Source organism: Haliotis asinina, chromosome 4, assembly GCF_037392515.1.
Source record: "Haliotis asinina isolate JCU_RB_2024 chromosome 4, JCU_Hal_asi_v2, whole genome shotgun sequence".
Taxonomy (NCBI): Eukaryota; Metazoa; Mollusca; class Gastropoda; order Lepetellida; family Haliotidae; genus Haliotis; species Haliotis asinina.
This window is the reverse complement of record NC_090283.1, coordinates 9,186,108-9,204,948: the sequence shown is the minus strand read 5'-3', so window position 1 is coordinate 9,204,948 and position 18,841 is coordinate 9,186,108. Positions and strand designations below refer to the sequence as shown.

The 18,841-nt window shown below is 39.8% G+C and overlaps 1 protein-coding gene across 3 annotated transcripts; it reads right to left on the bottom strand.

Annotated features, from left to right (window-relative positions):
- Positions 1 to 2,634: 2,634 nt before the first annotated feature.
- LOC137282214 (uncharacterized) lies at positions 2,635 to 17,424 on the bottom strand. Of its 3 annotated transcripts, none has more exons than XM_067813949.1 (5): positions 17,390 to 17,424; positions 5,874 to 6,070; positions 5,425 to 5,464; positions 5,112 to 5,219; positions 2,635 to 3,127 (listed from the first exon to the last, which is right to left on the bottom strand). In XM_067813949.1, the coding sequence occupies exons 1-5, from the start codon at positions 17,394 to 17,396 to the stop codon at positions 2,742 to 2,744; spliced, it is 738 nt and encodes a 245-aa protein (XP_067670050.1). In that variant the 5' UTR covers positions 17,397 to 17,424; the 3' UTR covers positions 2,635 to 2,741. The 3 variants fall into 3 exon arrangements, with proteins under 3 accessions (XP_067670050.1, XP_067670047.1, XP_067670048.1); XM_067813946.1 differs by lacking the exon at positions 17,390 to 17,424 and adding an exon at positions 17,055 to 17,138; XM_067813947.1 differs by lacking the exon at positions 17,390 to 17,424 and adding an exon at positions 17,070 to 17,133.
- Positions 17,425 to 18,841: the final 1,417 nt, after the last annotated feature.

Here is an 18,841-nt window from a genome sequence, read left to right as displayed (position 1 = left end):
GGTAAAGTCTAACATTCAATCTGGCTTAACACTCAACAGGGGTCAGTGTTGTGTGAGTAGAATTTTAATGAATATATTGCTATATCCCGGATTATGGACATGCTGGTTTGCCTGTGATCGATATCCATACTACTAGCAAAACGTAATTTTATACAAACGAGGATACATACGAAACTATAAACAGTAACAACGTTTAAGTCTCCGTCACCGTTTTAACATGTAACTCAAAAGCAGTGGTCAGGCCTGATCTCAAACGATCTTCCATCTTCCACCTTCCATCATGAAATGCAAGTTGAGGTTTCACATTTACCCAACAGCACAGATTGTGTCTTCGAGACGATTGGAGTACAGGGCGCATACATTATTGTGTTTAAAATCTAATTCCAAGAAACGATAGAAAAAGAAAGGAAAATGAAACAAGAATTTTCAAATTGTAAATGATGAATATTTCGCTATGAATTGTATGTTTAAACTGTATTTATCTTTAGTTATATATAATTACATCTTTGAAAGAAAGAATTTGTGTCAAAAAATTTATTTCACTTTGCGTTTGGTCCTGAATATTTTAACATTATTGAGAAGGCTTGTATCACATAGTTTCTGTGAAAATGCCGTTGTGTACATTTTTGCAATATTTTTGTTTAAGTATGTCCCTTGATAATTTGTCTGTCCTGTGACAAGTTACCTTGTGCCATACGGGGTAACTACTAATTTAGACAGGTATTCGTGCAATGAGTGGTGCAACGCAGAAATTTATCTCCAAGGTGTTTAACTTAGAGCAATGTTTTCTCATGTCCTCCAGTTTGTCGTGTAAGATTTGTGTACGGAATGGTTGATGCATAGAGTGTATATATAACATGTAATCGGGCGAACGCACAAAAACAAACAATGTTAGGCCCTTAATGCTATATTATTCAAATTATTATGTTACCAAAACATCATGTTACTTTCTTACAGAAATTTCACATGAAATTCGTTACGAGAAGGAATTATTTTGTTAAAAGGAGGACATAAATGTTCAAAATAATGTGCCTGTGAATGTATTCTAGTGACAGTGATATTTTTAGTGGCCTGTTAGGTATTATGAAGGTAACGCTATAAGTAAAATGATTTTTCATTTTATAGAAACCCACATCAATGTTTATATAAGTACCTTGGCGTAGAATTCTCTTTCCTGGTCATTCTTATTTTCCAAAAATAAGAACCTCGCATTGATATGTATGATACGATTAATACCAATATGTGTTCTGTTGTGAACATTACTTTCGAAAGATTGTAACAGTTTAAATACTATTAGTCTTTGAATACTGTAAAATGGACTTTGAAGAAAGTAATGAAAAACATTCTCGCATCCATGATGCGTCAATGTGAGGATGCCAATTTCCATTAACCGAGATGGTTAAACCGATATCTTTATGAAAATCAAATATTGCAGAAATGAAAATTCAAATCAATGGCTTTTCGGACATCTTCCAAAGTAAGTATTATCTAACTTAAACTATTCTTGTGTTTTTTGGGGGACTATACCACTATAACGTGTAGGTAACGGGTAGTAGCTAATCTGTTCATTCAACTGTAAATATTGTTGTTGTCTTAGATCGTCTTCGAACTGCTTGTGCGCGTAACTGGAGGACAGTAACATATTTTACATGCGATTCAGTTTGCTAAAGCTTTATTATGTTTTACTTGTTTGATTTTGCTTTTAGCAGGGGAAGGGGTTGTCTTTTCTTTGTTAGGTATTTTCTTGCTTTTTGTGGTCATTTGGCGTGTTTTGTAATTTTCTCGGTTTGTGTACGTGTGAGGTTGGGTAGAGATTGGTGCTACCGATGGACGTTTATGTTCAAACGCATATGGTATTCAAACAGGAATTTATAACAATAGAAATGAATTATGTTGAAAGTAAAATATCGTAAACCTGCAAGATTTAGGACATCGTTGTTCTTACGTTATCGTTTGCTAATCACTCACGTGCACTCCGTTTTATATACATACATGCATTCATACACATAGATACATACACACACACACACACACACACACACACACACACACACATTTACTGAATCACATCTAATAAGTTTAAACTACTGCTTCAATTACTATTTACTATAAAAATATATTCAGCACAACTAACATCCAAAACGTACAATAAAATTTAGAAATATAGTTCGCTGTACCCCCATTAACTATCATAACGTTTAAGGTCTCGGACGAAAGTTCAGGGAGAACGTGTGCTTTATTACACGATACATCGTGGTAGGTCGAACTGTATTTCTTAGCTAAGAAGCCAAATTTTATTACTTTCTAAAGATAAATCCGATTAAACTAAGGCAGAAACCCAAACACGGCATCAGTGATTGAAATTTAGAATCCTCGCACAGGGCTAGCCCCTACCGGAAAAAACCGTGTTCGGTTGCAAGGGGCAGGCTAGAATGGCGCAGTGACACCAACACATTATTACATTTTTTTTAAGAAAGTGCATATTAGCGTCTGATAATGTACTGGTAAAGCTTCCTTCACCGAAGCATATTAAAATAACGAATACATTTTGTTGCGCGACACACTTACATATATTCAACCGCATTATTACTTTGTGGCACATTGATTTGCCGACAAAAAATACCAAAACAATTGTAAAGCAAGTGACACTTTAATAGCGGTAATAACAACAATTCTTTGTCATTTGATTATATCTCTGTTATAAATCCAGCGACATCTTGCTTATTAGTCTTAGGTGGATATTATTTCCCCATGACATGAACAAACGTAGTGTGGGAATTTGGTATAGCGCCAATGATAAACTGAACATAATTAGCTTCAAAATGCAAGCGGTCAAGTCCAGAAAGAGCGAACGTTCCTCCAAGAGACAGTGAGCAGAGTTGTCTGCCCTTGCACCAGATAGATGTCCTGCTCAGAGTCTGCAAACTACCATCGGTCTTGGTTTTGAGAAACTCTAGTTCAAGTCGCACTCTAACCGAAGACGCCAAGTTGTAGAGAACGGTTGTGTGCATGTAGTAAATACTGCTATTCACGACAACTATTCGGTTCTCCTGCAACCGGAAATGCTGCATCAGGGTTGTTCCCACTTCCGGGTCATTCACTAGGTGAATGACAGACATACTGTGATCTGTGGAAACATATAATAGACGTGATGTATGCAGTTATGGTAACAAGTTAACACTGTTTTGTGTTCTGGAAAGCATTTTAACAAGTTTGGAGCGTATATAATCAACCCGACATTAATCGGTAAGAGTGTACTGTGGGTTTTACACTTAATACAATAAGTAGTAAGTTGTTTACTTAACCGTATGATTTCATAATTTTCTAAGCACGTTTTTGGTGATCACTTAAATGCACTATACTGCTGATTCCTGAATGACTAAAACAAGTGTACACATACACAAGCACAAGCACAGACACAGAAATACATGCAAGAAAACCAACAAAGTACTACTTCCATAAAACTACAGTAAATACAATAGTGGAAGTAACAGAACCACTTCTATTGTCAATCTAAATTTCCACAATAAAACGACCGGCAAAAGAAAGTATACAAGGTTTTCAAGAGATCATTATTTTTTACTCAGAGTACATAGACACACAAACATATCTACTGCACCACACTCAGTGGTGTTAACAACATCTTTACTCAACCTAAACTACAAATCACACACATACTACAGAAACACGTGGGGGCATACATGCGAAACGTCACTGAGGATCATGAAAACCAGTTTCAAAACACATACTTTAGAGAATAAGCAGATACTGAGATACACACAATAAAAACACTACCGCTACTTGTGTATCCTCTAGGTCCTTCCACTGCATCAGTACATGCAGGCAGTCTCCTTCAAGACGAAGACGTCAGAAGAGGTCGACGTCACGTGGTATGCAACCTCAAATGCCGGTCGCCACCTGGTGTGGTTACTCGAGTTCTCCCACGTCTTGGTCTGTGCTGTGTCTGGACCGTCCGTCTGTAACGTTGCAGCAGTCTACACGCGATTAAACAGGTGCAGCCGAAGGTTGGCGTGTGTCGACCTCATATGGAGCATACACGTGGCCCTCCCACGGACAAATGCTGACAGTAGTGGAATATCCGTGGTGGTCTGTGTAACCTACCCATACACTAACTGTTCTACCCCTAGTGCACGTGAAACTCAGAGGCCCAATTTCATGGTTTATACAACTGACCACTTCGAGTGCTATTCACGACGTGCACGTAACTTTCTCTGCAGGTACGTTGGGGCGACATGTTTCAGTGTATAATTTACCAACAAAAATATTTCTTTAAAGTTGAGAAATGAGAATTTTTGGTATACTTTCTTTTCCCGGTGAGTTCTGGCAACGTGATAATTGTCATCAACCGTTAGATTAAATCCCCATCTGTACCCTTAGTTTTCTATCATCCATGTATGATCATCTGTAATTTAGAATCGTAGTCATCATCACCGTCACTTTAGGATCACCACTGATCATAAGACAGCATCGGTCATCGTTTCTCGTCAGTCTATCGGTCTTTGGCAGACATTGTCGATAGCTGATTACCATACTGAGCCATCATCTGTCCTCTTCGGTCATTGTCCAGTCACCATTGGAAATTAAATTGGGTATAGGTCAACATGAGTCATCATCACTCATCAGTTATTGCCAGTCATCATCGGTCATCTGCCATCATGTCATCATCCTTTATGATCGGTCATCAACCGTCATCGCCAGTTATCACTTGCCATCAGTAATCGCCAGCTATAATTGTTAGTCATTCTCAGTTATAATGAGCTATCATTTTGCGTAATCATTGTTAGTCGCCACCAGTCATCTGTTATGTTTTATCACAGTAATCAGTCACCGTCAGTATCCATCTGTCATCACAAGTCATCATCGACCATTCTCATCGTCAGTCATCATTGATCATCATAAACCACACCTATCATTAGTTACTAAGCGTGATTAGTATTCATTGGTCATTTTCAGTCATCATCCATCATCGTCGACGTCATCATTACTTATTATACGTCGTCTTCAGTTATTGGTCATCGTCGATTGTTGTCAGTAATCATGACACAGCTTACGACGGCCATCACCAAGTCATTGTTACATTAATCACTTACTTTGTTGTGGGGCCACAGCCAGCTGCTTCAAGCCAAGGTGCAAAGCCGAAATTGTCCCAGGCTTTCTGTTCTCCTTCCAGTTGACAATATATCCACCCAATCGTGAACCTTCAAACACATTCAAGCAATCGCTGTAAGAATATGTACCGAAACGTCACACTCTCGAAATTCAATAAGTTGTTACGCATTAGTGTTTCAATATTATACAGCTTCTCAAATGCCACTCAAACACGAAATTCACAAATGTTTCTCTGAATGGAGAGATGGTAAGATCACAAAGATACAGTGAGTAAGGGAGAGTAAAGGGACTTACCTTCTGCAAATCTCTCTCTGCTGGCCAAATGTAGACCTTCCTGTCAGAAAATATGAATTATAGTTAAAACCATCCATACTATTCGAATGAGTGTCATCGCCGTTTTGTTCGGGGTTATCCATTAGGAAGATATACCTGTGTATATTTGTATCTGGTTGTGTCAGACAGAAATGTATAATAATGTAATGTATCAACACTGCAAAGAATTTGAAATTGCAACATCTGAAGTAAAACAACTATTTGCACCTTTAGACCTGACTATTGTTTAAGCATAAGTAGGTCGTGACTTCAAAAAAAAAAACTTGCACACACACACACACGCACGCACGCACGCACACATTGAAAAGGATGTACGTTAAGAGTGATCCACACTATAAATGAGTTCATGCGGTAGCTTACATGAATGTTTTAATTATGAGAAAAATGTTCTTAATCACGACACCACCTACCAAAACAGCGGAGTTTAAGGCCTCTGATACAGTCCCCTCTTGAGCAACGTCGGTCTTTGAGTAGAGGAGTGAGATAGCAATCGAGATGAGAACAATGTTTACTGGAACTACGAAAATGACCGCCCTGCATTTCCATCTGCTCAGCGCATCTGGGATAAAACGGCCATCCATGTCTGTGTGGGTCAGGTTCTCTGCAACTGCAGTCCATTTCTTTAAGTGGCATTAAGAAGTTGGTATAACAAAGAGGAACATTTTTTTTTATGGTTAGAAAATTTTGTTATACAATTGTGCAGTGCTGATGTTGTTTCAAAGAATGGTATATTGACTTGTTCCTCGAGTAGTCTGTGGATATGATGGCAGATTGAATCGACGTATGATATGATGGTGTTGAATGGTGCTTAGTAGGTTTGCGGGATGCTAATTAAGGTGTATGAAGACATCACGATGGTGTTCTAACTAGGTTTCAAGGCTAGGGTGGTGATGTTTCCTTTCTTAATTCGTAGTGGGAAGTTACATGTGAGGTTACTGGTCCGAATGGGCTTCATTTATGGGGGTATTGTCTCTTTTCACTTGAATGTCGGGAAATTGCAGTCAGTTGTTTGATAAGGTACACACTGGGCATCCAAGGAAACCTCTGGAAACCACTGAGCTACAGTTATACAAACAGTTATGCTTTTGTAAGATTTAAGGGTGAAAACTCTGTCGGGTATCCTGTTATGCAAGGTGTTGCCCAAGGCAGAGTCATGTCGTCCTGGTGTTTCTTAGTGTTTATTAATGATTTGATTTCTTCTCTGAGACAAGCTAGTAATGGCCTAAGTGTGTATGGTTTGAGTGTTCCGACTATATTGCTTGCTGGCGACACAACACTTGCTAGTACTTCACATTAAAGGGCAGCAACTTTTCCCGCACTGTTCAGGGACTAGATAAGAGATCTTCGTCTGAATCCACTAATCAAACTAAGGTCTGTGGACCATGATCGACTACATTAAACAAAAGCAAAATCCAGTTCTTTGGTTCTTTATGTAACACTAGTTGTGATAATCTCATAAAACACATAGTCTGTGCTTCCATGGCTAACACGCCCTGAAAATCAACTATATATGGATATGATCTTTCTTTTTAGTGCAAATACAATCTTAGAAACTACTTACATACTTATTAAAAGACTGACTCATTTCCCCCAAAACACAAATAGAGAGAAGTTGTAAACAAACAAATACATGAATATGAAGAAAAGGTGTGGCGTCATAAAGTGTTACTTAATGCAGGACTATCTCGTCACATGCGAGCTGATACATTACTGACATACCATATAGTTTTGAAATACCCTCTTTATACCCTGAATACAGAGCAGCCTTACAATTATGTTTGAAATTTCATCACGAAGTAAAGTCTCAACAGAATGTTTGCTTTGCAACAAGCACGCTTATGATTATCACGGCCATATGATACTACACTGTAAAAAGTTATTATCTCTCCGAAATAAGTTTTTCTCACCTCTGATTGATCTACTTGATGTTGAAACCTCTGTAAATTCTGAAATGTTGGAAGACGACGAAATGTTGTCAACACTTCCAGGTGCAGATACACAGTTCACACGATCCCTTGTCCGAAACACGTATCATATTGTAATGATAACTTTTCAGCATATGTATTCCAATTGAAACCATATCTTCATTTTGTATTTTAATGGAGATAAGCTGTGTAAAAGTGACGCCATCCCTTTTTGAATGTTTGCTTATACTCAAATATTTGATGTCTGATATCTGCGCATATCAGTTAGCAGCTATGAATGCTTTGTCCTGTATGTAAATATTAATGTGCTATATGTTTGACTGAATTCATGTGTGAATAATCTTCGGATTGACTTCTGGAGGAAATAAAGAATGTCTCTTCCTCGTAGATTTTTATTTGAACAATTTTAAATGCCATTTGTCAGGGATATTTTGTGAAAATTTGAATGCCAACACCTGCCCACAGAATACGTCCATATTGTTTGATATGTAAGACATTATTTCCCAATTGCTTAAAATAATACACAGCTACTGGCACGTGTTTTAGACATCGTACTTTTAAAACTGAATACCTATGGTTCCTTGAGCAATACTATACAAACAACATTTCCAACATAATAGAAGTTACGTGGTTGCAGGTAATTTGGTATCATCCCAAGCTTACATGAACCAGTTTATTTGTACAACAAGGTACCCAACCATATCTCACATTTTACAAATTGTTGCAAGAGTGAGTAATGGTGGGATACTTAAATCGTAGATCATAGTCAATCTCAACAAATATTTCTTTAACTTTAATTTTTAGTTACACCCTCCCCAACAAAAGTCATAACAACCAACCAACCAACTAAACAGCATAAAAAAGAACCCACACAAACAATTAACAAAGCAAAAGGAAAGCTAGACCAACAACAATAACAATAACAACAACTATGAAAAGAAAACAAATTACACTAATAAACAACAAAACAAATAAACAAACAAAAGAGTACGGTATAGTATTTTTGACCTCAATTTCGTCGTCAGTGTGGCCAAGAGTTTGCAGGGTACACAGAGTTGCCTCCCCTTTCTCATTCTGTTCTTTCCCCGATACTAATCTATGCATTAAGCGCTATTCACTATCGTGTGAATTTGAGAATATGGTATCCAGTGTTTGCAACAGGGCAACATAATCATACAAGTCATGACCTTATGTTCTATGTCACTATATGAATGTACATGTCATTAAAGCGGGTCTTACTGACTGTGGTTATGTAGTTATAGACGGGGATTTCCAGGAAACCGAAGGCATATCGGCCAAGAGCAGCCTTTGCTGGTTATAAATGATGACGTGTGTGTAATGTTCGCTAACTTGGTTCAAAGAATCCAACTCTATCGATGCTCATTATTTCACATTGGCAGACGGATGCAATACTGATGCGTGCGGGCTTAAAGACAAATATAGTTTCTCATCCATGCTGTTTCTACGGCAGCGTACGGCGGCGTACGGAAGCGTATTAGGGCCACGGTGAAAAATCTTTTCGGTGTCATTATCTCCTACGTAGGATGTACTGTCTCCTACGTAGGACTTACTATCTCCTACGTAGGACTTACTATCTATGTAGGACTTACTATCTTCTACGTAGGACGTATTATCACCTACGTAGGACTTACTATCATCTACGTAGGACTTAGTATCTCCTACGTAGGACTTAGTACGTAGCATCTGTAAGTCCTGCGTAGGAGATAATAAGTGCTACGTAGGAGATAGTGACACCAAAAACAATACGCTTCCGTATGTTTGATTTCCGCTTCGCTATGCATTATACTTGTCGCTGCCTCCTACGTAGGACTTATTAAGTCATAGATAGTAAGTCCTACGTAGAAGATAGTATTCCTAATCCCTACATAGGAGATAGTAAGTCTTACGTAGGTGATACTAAGTCCTACGTAGGAAATAATAAGTCCTACGTAGGTGATATTAAGCCCTACGTAGGTGATATTAAGTCCTACGTAGGAGATAGTAGGCCCTACGTAGGAGATAGTAAGTCCTACGTAGGAGATAGTGACACCAAAAAGATTTTTCACCGTGGCCCTAATACGCTTCCGTAGCAGCGTATTAAGCCCTACGTAGGAGATACTAAGTAGTAAGTCCTACGTAGGAGATAGTAAGTCCTATACCAAAAAATTTTCACCGTGGCCCTAACTATCTCCTGCGTGGGACTTAATATCTCCTACGTAGGACTTAGTATCTCCTACGTAGGACTTACTATCATCTAGTAAGTCCTACGTAGGAGATAGTAAGTCCTACGCAGGACTTATTATCACCTACGTACGCAGATGCTACGTACTAGGTCCTACGTAGGAGATACTGATTAGTAAGTCCTACGTAGGAGATAGTGACACCAAAAACAATTTTCACCGTGGCTCTAATACGCTTCCGTATGTTTGATTTCCGCTTCGCTATGCATTATACTTGATCGAGAAATATACATAGCAAAGTAAGACGTGATGACTGAGACCAGGCAAAGAAACAACGAATATTACCTTTGAATTAATTGTCAATAGCACGTAGTTGATTACTGCAATGTAAACACACAAGACACGGAGATATAATAACTGATTCAAATAAGGAAATAACTATACTGCGTGGCGTGCTCACATTTAGACTCATACTTACGAACATAGCACATTAAACCACGTAATGTGAATTCAGTCTCCAGTCAGTACTCCTTACTACTGACATGAAAACCCGCTACCGTTTCAATAGAGTTCATTAGAATAAGCTTAGAAAATGAGATACCTGTTGTACACAAGATGTACTCACGTCCGGTTTGAGGAAATATAAATCCCTATCCTGGTCTGAACGGTGTGGACTATTTACTGTACAATGTCAAATATCTATACATGTAGTTCATATGGTCTATTTTAAGGCTGGGTTTTTTGGTGTCCAGTTATAGCATTTACAACGCTTGCTAGTGCGATTGATCCATTATTACGATTTCGACAATCACGAACTTCTGTGAGCTGGATGGATGATGATTTGTGTTAGGGTCAAGGTGACCGCATCCTGCCCAAACGAGGTGACTCAACACAAAATGCAAGCAAGTCTAAAGCACATTATTATAAGCCACGTTATGAAACACACGTTTACATTATACGAAAACACGGACATTTCAGTGCACTAGTGATTAATCATAAAGCATGCGTTGTTTTTTTTGTTGTTGTTGTTTTCTACTGCCACAATAAATTTTGTCACCTGCTTTGCACATTTTCCGAGATACAACTTGTTTTCATAGACGTCATGATCGCTAGTTGTCAAAATGGTTATAAATCGTTCCGATACAAACGGTATCATGCATAGTATTTTTGGTCATGTTTCAAAAACATTTTTAACTACGAGTAGGGGGTAACATACATAACACACACAAATTATGTGATGGTCTTGTGACGAATTCATTGATTTCGAAACTCTCCAATTCATGAAGGACAGACATGTAATCGTTCACTTTTCCATTGATTGTTTCCAGCGAGTGAGTTCAGCATCAATTACAGCTTACTCAGCAATATTCCAGCTATATGGCGGAGGTATTTAAAACAATGGACCAGTCAGTGGACTAATCAATGCAATGGTTAACAGCATGAGCTTCGACCGGCGCAACTGGGAACCAGTGACATGTGTCAAACACGTCAGCGAGCCTGAACACCCGATTCCGTTAGTCGCTTCTTACGACAAGGATAATCGCCTTTTGTGGCAAGCATGGGCTGCTGAAGGCCTAATCTAGCCTAGACCTTCGCGGGTTTGATTGTTTTGAGAATAACTCAGCGCTTTCACTTTCATCACATATTGCTGTGAACGCAAGCTTGCACGCGGACATATATGTAACGATCTTATGAATGAGAGCCTAAGAATGAATATGAATGTATTCTGAGGTCTGAACCGTGTCTTCAAATGATCAGACAATCGTGAAAATATTCCAAACCAGTCATTTACAGCAAATGAGTGTGACACAATACCAATACCAGCCGACGGTGCTGATCTAACAGTAGACTTGAGCACCCTTATTTACGGCTCATTCGAGCAAACGTAAATATTCTCTCCCAACAGGTATTTGAAACATTGAGATTTCGACAATATGCCCTATCATCCTTAGCATGTATTTATGGTAACTGCATGTTGAGCTGTGTCAGAAACAGGCCACTGTGCGGAGAGTTTCTTTACTTACAGGTTTCCGAAATTGAATTGTGACCTGTTAATGCCAATTTTATCAGGTTCGTTATTTCCATTTCTGACATATTTATCTAACCACATTAACTTCCACACAGTGAACGCGTTTGTCACAAGCAGGCGTGGCAAGTAATCTGGACGAATACATTTGGTTGATAGACTGGCGATTAAGCACGTATAATAGATGCTGACAATGGCGTGAAATCAATACGCCTCTGCTTAACACGTGTCTCGTAGAGCGATGTAATTCAGGAAAACACCATCACGACACGATTCGTACAAACTTTTCAATTGTTCGACGACAACCTGTTTCCCTCTTGTTTCAAACGGAATATTGTGGAGGGCGTCACCATATATGCAAATTGGGGAGCATTTGTCAGGTCGTGGCTCATCTAACACTTGTCAAGCAGTAGGTATACTTCATTTGTCATTTGAAAATATCACACTTACTTGTCACTATCGGTCACATTTTATGGGTTGATTATAGGAGCGACAAAACACCTTACATGTACATAAGAAATCGATGCTAAAACAGACCCGACTGCGCAATTCCGCTGCACGTGTGTATGTTCATGTGTGTATGTGCATGTGTGTGTATGTGCATGTGTGTGCATGTGCATGTGTGCATGTTTGTTTGTGCAAATATCGATCTACATATTTGAACGTGTCATTTTCTGTTACAGAATCAATATTGCAAATACAACCGTAACGCTATACTTGAAGCTGTGGGTGTCGACAAAGAAGGACTCCTGTGTCGCCTCACCTCACTTCGTAGGTACTAATCAACTTTAGTCTTCTGTCAAATACATGCCATGTTGGTTTTACAGTTTTATGGCAAGCTGGTCGCAAGTTGGGCACACTGTAATGGCGGTTGATGTAGGTGCATCGTCACTATCTGGCGACGATTTCATAAACACGGTTACATTTACACACACATACGCATACGAATACACATACAGACTTGAATGTCAAGGTCGCTTAGTGAACTGAGCAGATCCGCACAAACAGACTCGGGCCATCCGATAGGCCATTTCCCCTGTATATTTTTTTTCCAACCAATCGGATGGCCCGAGTCTGTTTGTGCGGATCTGCTCAGTTCACTTGAATGTCAAGGTCGCTTATGGCCGACATGTGAGTAGGATTGCCGGCTATTTTGGTGAAAATGCTTGCTTACTGTCGAAAAAATGACATGTAGATGTTGCAATAAGTTTTCCCACCCGCGGAATGCCGCGGCCGATCGAATCCAGCCCAGCGCTGGTGCTGTCAACGTGGCTGGAATTAATAAAACGAATTTAAAAGGTGAGTTTTCGCCGTATTTGGTGATCCATGATTTTGGCGTGAAATTGCGGAGGTAGCTGTTTTCGATGATTCGTAGCGTGTAACTTTTGAAATAATGATCCGATTGTGACCATTTATAGCTCATTTTGTAGGGAAATCATCTGGCTTTCGATTTTACGCGGTAACATGTAACTTTGATCGAGGAGGGGGTGGTTTCTTCGTTACATCCCTTTCCTTTGATATAGTACTAGGGTAGGGTCTATAAATCTAAACTGGCGGGCAAAAGAAAGTATAGGTACACTTTCACAACCCATAAAACAAAGACAAACGAAAATAGTTCAGTTTATATTATTTTATTGGATTCAGTGATGTTTAATGATAGTCTCAACATAAAACAGAAAACTTTTATGTTTGCATTTATGCCATAATGGCCCAGTAAACACACAAGGGTTGAATTAGCACATTTTGTTAAAATCTCTCGTTACACCAAATGTCAGTAGCACACTACAATGAAGCATGGTCACTGTCAGTAATGTGTATGACCTCCTGCCACGTCAATAGAGGCTCGGATACGTCTCCTCATTGACGTAGTCAATCGTCTGATGACGTCATTAGGTATCCGTTGCCATTCTTCTGTAAGTGCGCGTTGCAACTCTTGACGATCATGTGGAACAGGTCTCCGAGGTCTAATTTGTCTGTCCAAGTGGTCCCATAAGTGTTCAATAGGATTCATATCCGGTGAGCAGGCAGGCCAGGGTAAAACATGAACGTTGTTTTGCTGCAGAAAGTTGTGTGTTACTCTTGCAGTGTGAGGTCTCGCATTGTCATGTTGGAAAATAATGCCCTGTGGTTGAGTTTGTAAAAATGGCAGTACAACGGGCTGAAGAACTTCTTGAATATACCGATGAGCGTTCAGGTTTCCATTTATTATGACCAAAAGGTGTTTTGATCTCCCCACAAATGCCACCCCATACCATGACACCACCACCACCGTAAGGATGAACTTCCCGGATGCATGGACGTGCTAGCCGCTCATCACGACGTCTGTATACACGTTCCCTACCATCATTGCGATACAAACTGAAACAAACTTTCATCTGTGAACAGAACCCTTCTCCAGACTTGCCATCTGTATACTCGTCGTGCCCACTGAAGTCTGTTACGCCGATGTTGAGGGGTTAATGTCATGCCACGGAAGGGCCGGTAAGCACGAATTCCTGCTGCACGCAATCTCCTTGACACTGTGCGTCGACTAACGCGGTGACCAAGTGCTGTTTCTGCTGTTGCTGTTGCTGTCACAAATCTGTTTCTGAGATGAATTGTCCGAATATAGCGATCTTCTTGGGGCGTTGTTATACGTGGTCTGCCACTACGGGGCCTGTCTCGAGTTGTACCAGTCTGCCGGTGACGTTGTAGAAGTCTGGACACTGTCAGGGATGAGCAATGGAAAGTCCTCGCAATTTGCACATGTGTTGCTCCCATCTGTGCCATTCCAACAGCTCGCTCTCTTTCTTCCTGGGTCAAACGTGGCATCCTTTTTGTGTGTTTTCAGTTGCTGTGATATTGCAGCATCGGAGAAGTCAATTTATACTGAACTCCTGCACGAGCATTTCATGAAATTGGACTTCTGTACATGTTTTACCATGTTCTTGAATTTTTCCAGAATAACGACCATAAGTTGCGTTTTGGCAATAGAAACCATAAAGGGGAACTTAGGCAGTCATTATTGTACAAACTGTCATCACATTTTGTCACAAATGTACAAAATGTAATATTATTAAAAACCTATACTTTCTTTTGCCCGCCAGTTTATATGTCTTTCGAACGCCGTTTCAAAGCGATACAAGTCCCTGTGCTTGAAACACCACCCGTGAAGGTTCTCGCGGTAGAATAGCTCTTCAGCAACCCATGCTTGCCATAAAAGGCGAGTATGCTTGTCGTATACGCCTCTTACGTAAGAGGCGACTAACGGGATCGAACACTGCATTGTCCTAGTTCAGACTTGATTATTTATGGTTTGGCCAGACTACTGTGATCGATTCCTGTCATCAGTTCAGTCCGTGAAACGGCGAGAAAGGAAGACAGAATGTCGAAATCTGTACCAACCTGCCACTCGTGTCTGCAGTGCCAGCCTGAACACGACGTTGAGTGAGCAGTTGTCCACAACAACACAGGGTCCTGCCGGACGGTCTGTCACGGGGTGATCATATTGTCATTGTTCATTCAGCATTGTAAGAATGTCTTAAATGTAATACTATTAAATGCTCCAGTGTCGTAAAGCTTCGACTCATATTATTCTCTTGACTTAACTTTCACACCACCACATATGTCATACTCGTATCTACTACTGCTTGTCACGATATGGTGACATAAGACCACTTACTTTATTTGAAACCTAAAACAGCACTATTTGAAATATTTTGTGCTGACTACGGATGTCTGCACACTAAGTGTTGCCGAGTGAATTACACGCTCTTAACACGTTTCATTTCTGCGTTATGTCGGCGTACCTTCTTTTGGAACAAATATACAAATTAGAAATTACAGTGTCGTTACCAAAATGGTGACAACATATTTGAACATGTGTGATGTGATGATTACACAGTGCCATTGTAAAGTGGTCAAATACAACATATGTTATATTTGGTAATACACTTTCTCAGTGCCAAGAAATTACTAGAATCTGTACTTTACTAAGAATGTGTAATCCCAAAGATAACATATGCTTCCTTTGGACCACTTTCTAAATGGCATTGTGTATTCACAGCCTTCATGCATCCAGATGTCCGACTTCCAATTTTGTGGAGGTGCGGTGGCTGAGCGGTTCAGGCGGTTGACTCAACCCCCAAAAAGATTTGAATCTGTACTGAGCTAAGAAGGTGAAATCACAAACGTAACATATGAGATGTATGGTGCTACAAACTCAGGAAATCTCAGTGCGAATCTCCTATCAGCAGATCCCTGATCGGCTAAGGAAGATAACATTAAACAACCAAGGACACCACTTGAGACACCTTGGTCGCTGAAAAGAAGGGTTACACGGTATTTCATATTCAGGGATGCTTAACACAACACATATGCTAGCGTCGTTCCAAAATTAATCTGTCATCTTAATTCTCGATACCCAGTGTTTGAAAAGCTTCCGTTTTATTTTGAAGGAATCATTTTGAAGGAACTTCCACATATATTTGTATAGTTGTTAATGAAATGATAGTCATCACACAACATTGGAGTATAATATTTCTTTAAAGAATGCTGAACCCCCACCCAAAAAAAAAACAAAAAAACAAACAAACAAAAAACAAACAAACAAAAAACAAAACAAAAAACATGACCTGTCATTTGGTATCTCTTGGATAATAGTATGTCCTCGAATAACATGATTGCCCTTCGTTTTCTTTTACTGTTCTTTCTTGCAAACCTTCTCTTATAGTGAGTGAGTTTAGTTTTACTCCGCGTTTAGCAATATTCCAAAGATTTCATCTAGGGAAACACCAAAAAGGGCATCACACATTGTACTCAAGTGGGGAATCGAACCCAGGCCGAATGCCTACCCTACTGGCCCCTCTTGAGTGAGGTTTACAATGCAATTTCATCGACATAGTTTGCAGAGTGCAAAGATTTCCCTGACATGCCCTGTCTATTCTTCTTTCCACGAATTCAGTGTTATTCGCCATCGTGTGCATTTGAGCATTATGTATCCACTATGCTGGCTTGCAACATGGCAACGGAATCATGACCTGAAAGGTTCTATGTTCACTTGTCGTTACATGGACGTATATGTCATTAAAATAGGTCATTCTGACCCAGATGATCGTGATGTCTATGGCGACGGGTTGTACGTAAATAGACGGGGATTTCCAGGAGTTTCAGGCCCAGACAAACTTGGCTGATTGTAAATGACGTGGCCTGTTTCGGATGACTGGCCTGGTCCATTAACACCTAATTGTATACACACACAAGGTAAGACGTGATGCCCGAACAAAGGACATTACCTGTGAATTAACTGACAATCACATCGTTGATTATTGTAATGTAAACACCCAAGGCACATAGTAAAATGTGCAACGTAGAATTGAATGGAATCACGAAATAACTATATGACAATTTTCCACACAACATCACAACGCATAACGTAAAGTGAGCCCAGTCTCAAGTCAGAAGAAACCTGCTCTCACTCACGTAGAATCACGATACCTTTTTCGTAGAGTGCATCAAATACACTTTGGGAGCTCCAGGAGATCATCTAGTACAGAGTGGCGTGGTGTAAATATAGACGTAGATCACCTGTTCTATTTTAGGATGGGGCTTTCCAGGATGCTACAGCTACCTTGTACGACAGTATACGTCCTTGTTCATTGTATCTTGTTATAACATTTCCACTGCATGATAAAGCTACACTGGCAATAATAGGCGGAATAAATCAAGGGCGACATACATTTTAGCAGGACTACTGTGATCAGTTTAGTCGGTGAAACAGGGAAAAAGAAAGAAAGATTTTCTAAATCTGTACCAACCTGTCATTCGAATCTCCCAGGTGCAGCTTGAACACGGCGTTGAGTGAACAGTTGTCCACAGCTGCACAGGGTCCGGACGGATAGTCTGTCATAGGCTGATCCACCGCCAAAATCACCTTGATACCATTGTGTATTGCACGAGTGCCTTAGAAATCACATATACTCTAAGCGGTACAAATACATAAATCATTTATTGACATCGTTATAAATGAAACCCCGTCACTATTCATTTCGACATTTACTTACCTTAAATCGACCTTGTTGAGAACAGTGCACAATTCTCTCCCGCGAACGAAATTTCAGCCAGTCAGAAAGGCACGCCGTCTGTGACGTAATATGATGTATTCCTATGTGGGTTGCTATAGTATTCCTGTAAATTTCTGGGGTTAGCTTATGTTGTTATAGTTTTGTCGCAACCCGCAATCGTGTCATATTTTTCAAAATGAAAGCTCTGTGTTTTCGTAATCTACTTCCATTTGATTCTGTCACCTGCTTTGCTTATTTTCTGAGATACAACATGTTTTCATAGATGATTCTGTCAAAGTCGCTTGTTGTCATAATGGGTATAAATCCTTCTGATACAAGCGGTATCATGCAAAATCTTCTTGGTCATGTTCCAAAATCACATTCGACTACCAGTAGGAGGTAGTTTTGATCTTTTAACCTGATGAAAACAAACCATAATCTAATCTATTCTCAAACTGACTTTAGAACGTGACGCCACGATTTTAAGAAATGGCGGCGACCTGTCGCGAATATCCGCCAGTCTGAGACTAAATGTTATTTAGGATTGTTTTCATCTAGTTACAAAATCTAAACGGCTATATACTGTTAGCAAAATATGTATTTGATTGATAGAGAATAGGATTTTGCATGACATTACTTATAACATAAGAATTTCACTCATGGAAGCGAAGTGGGTGTCAACATAATACTAATCACAATATTATTGTCACTTCGACCACAACCTCAACGCTTCCACAACGCTCGCTTCCTACTCAAAAACAACATATTTGGCTCGACCTGAGGGGTTCCGTGGAACTCATGTGACACCATCACCCGACACCTGGGAACATTTCACGCCAAACTAACGATTCGGCATGTCTTTGTTGAAGTCGAGAAATCAGCAAAATGATGAGCTCCCTACACATTGTCTATACAACTAACTGACACTCGTTCCTCCGTGACGTCACTGCAGGGCTCTAGGTCTCGTTGACGGTCGAGAGTGGAGGAGGAGACATTTTAGGAACATTTAATCGCTCGGTATTAGTTAACCACGCGTCTTTAATGAAAAAAATGCATTTCCCTCTAGGACGAACCACAAATCTTTCATATGTAATGGTTAAAGAGTACAAAAAATGTGACAGTCACTTCATTCGTTCTTTAAATGTAACTGTTAAACATGTAATGTTGCTTAACCGTCGACCGACGTGACAGGTTGACCCGCACGTG

Excerpts from the sequence above, each read along its gene's own strand:
- LOC137282214 (XM_067813946.1), bottom strand. The coding sequence starts at position 17,118 with ATGATCTCCTGGAGCTCCCAAAGTGTATTTGATGCACTCTACGAAAAA. Across the intron at positions 6,071-17,054 it reads AAAAGGTATCGTGATTCTAC|TTGCAGAGAACCTGACCCAC; the intron begins GTGAGTGAGAGC and ends AATGGACTGCAG. Across the intron at positions 5,220-5,424 it reads CAGAGAGAGATTTGCAGAAG|GTTCACGATTGGGTGGATAT; the intron begins GTAAGTCCCTTT and ends ATGTGTTTGAAG.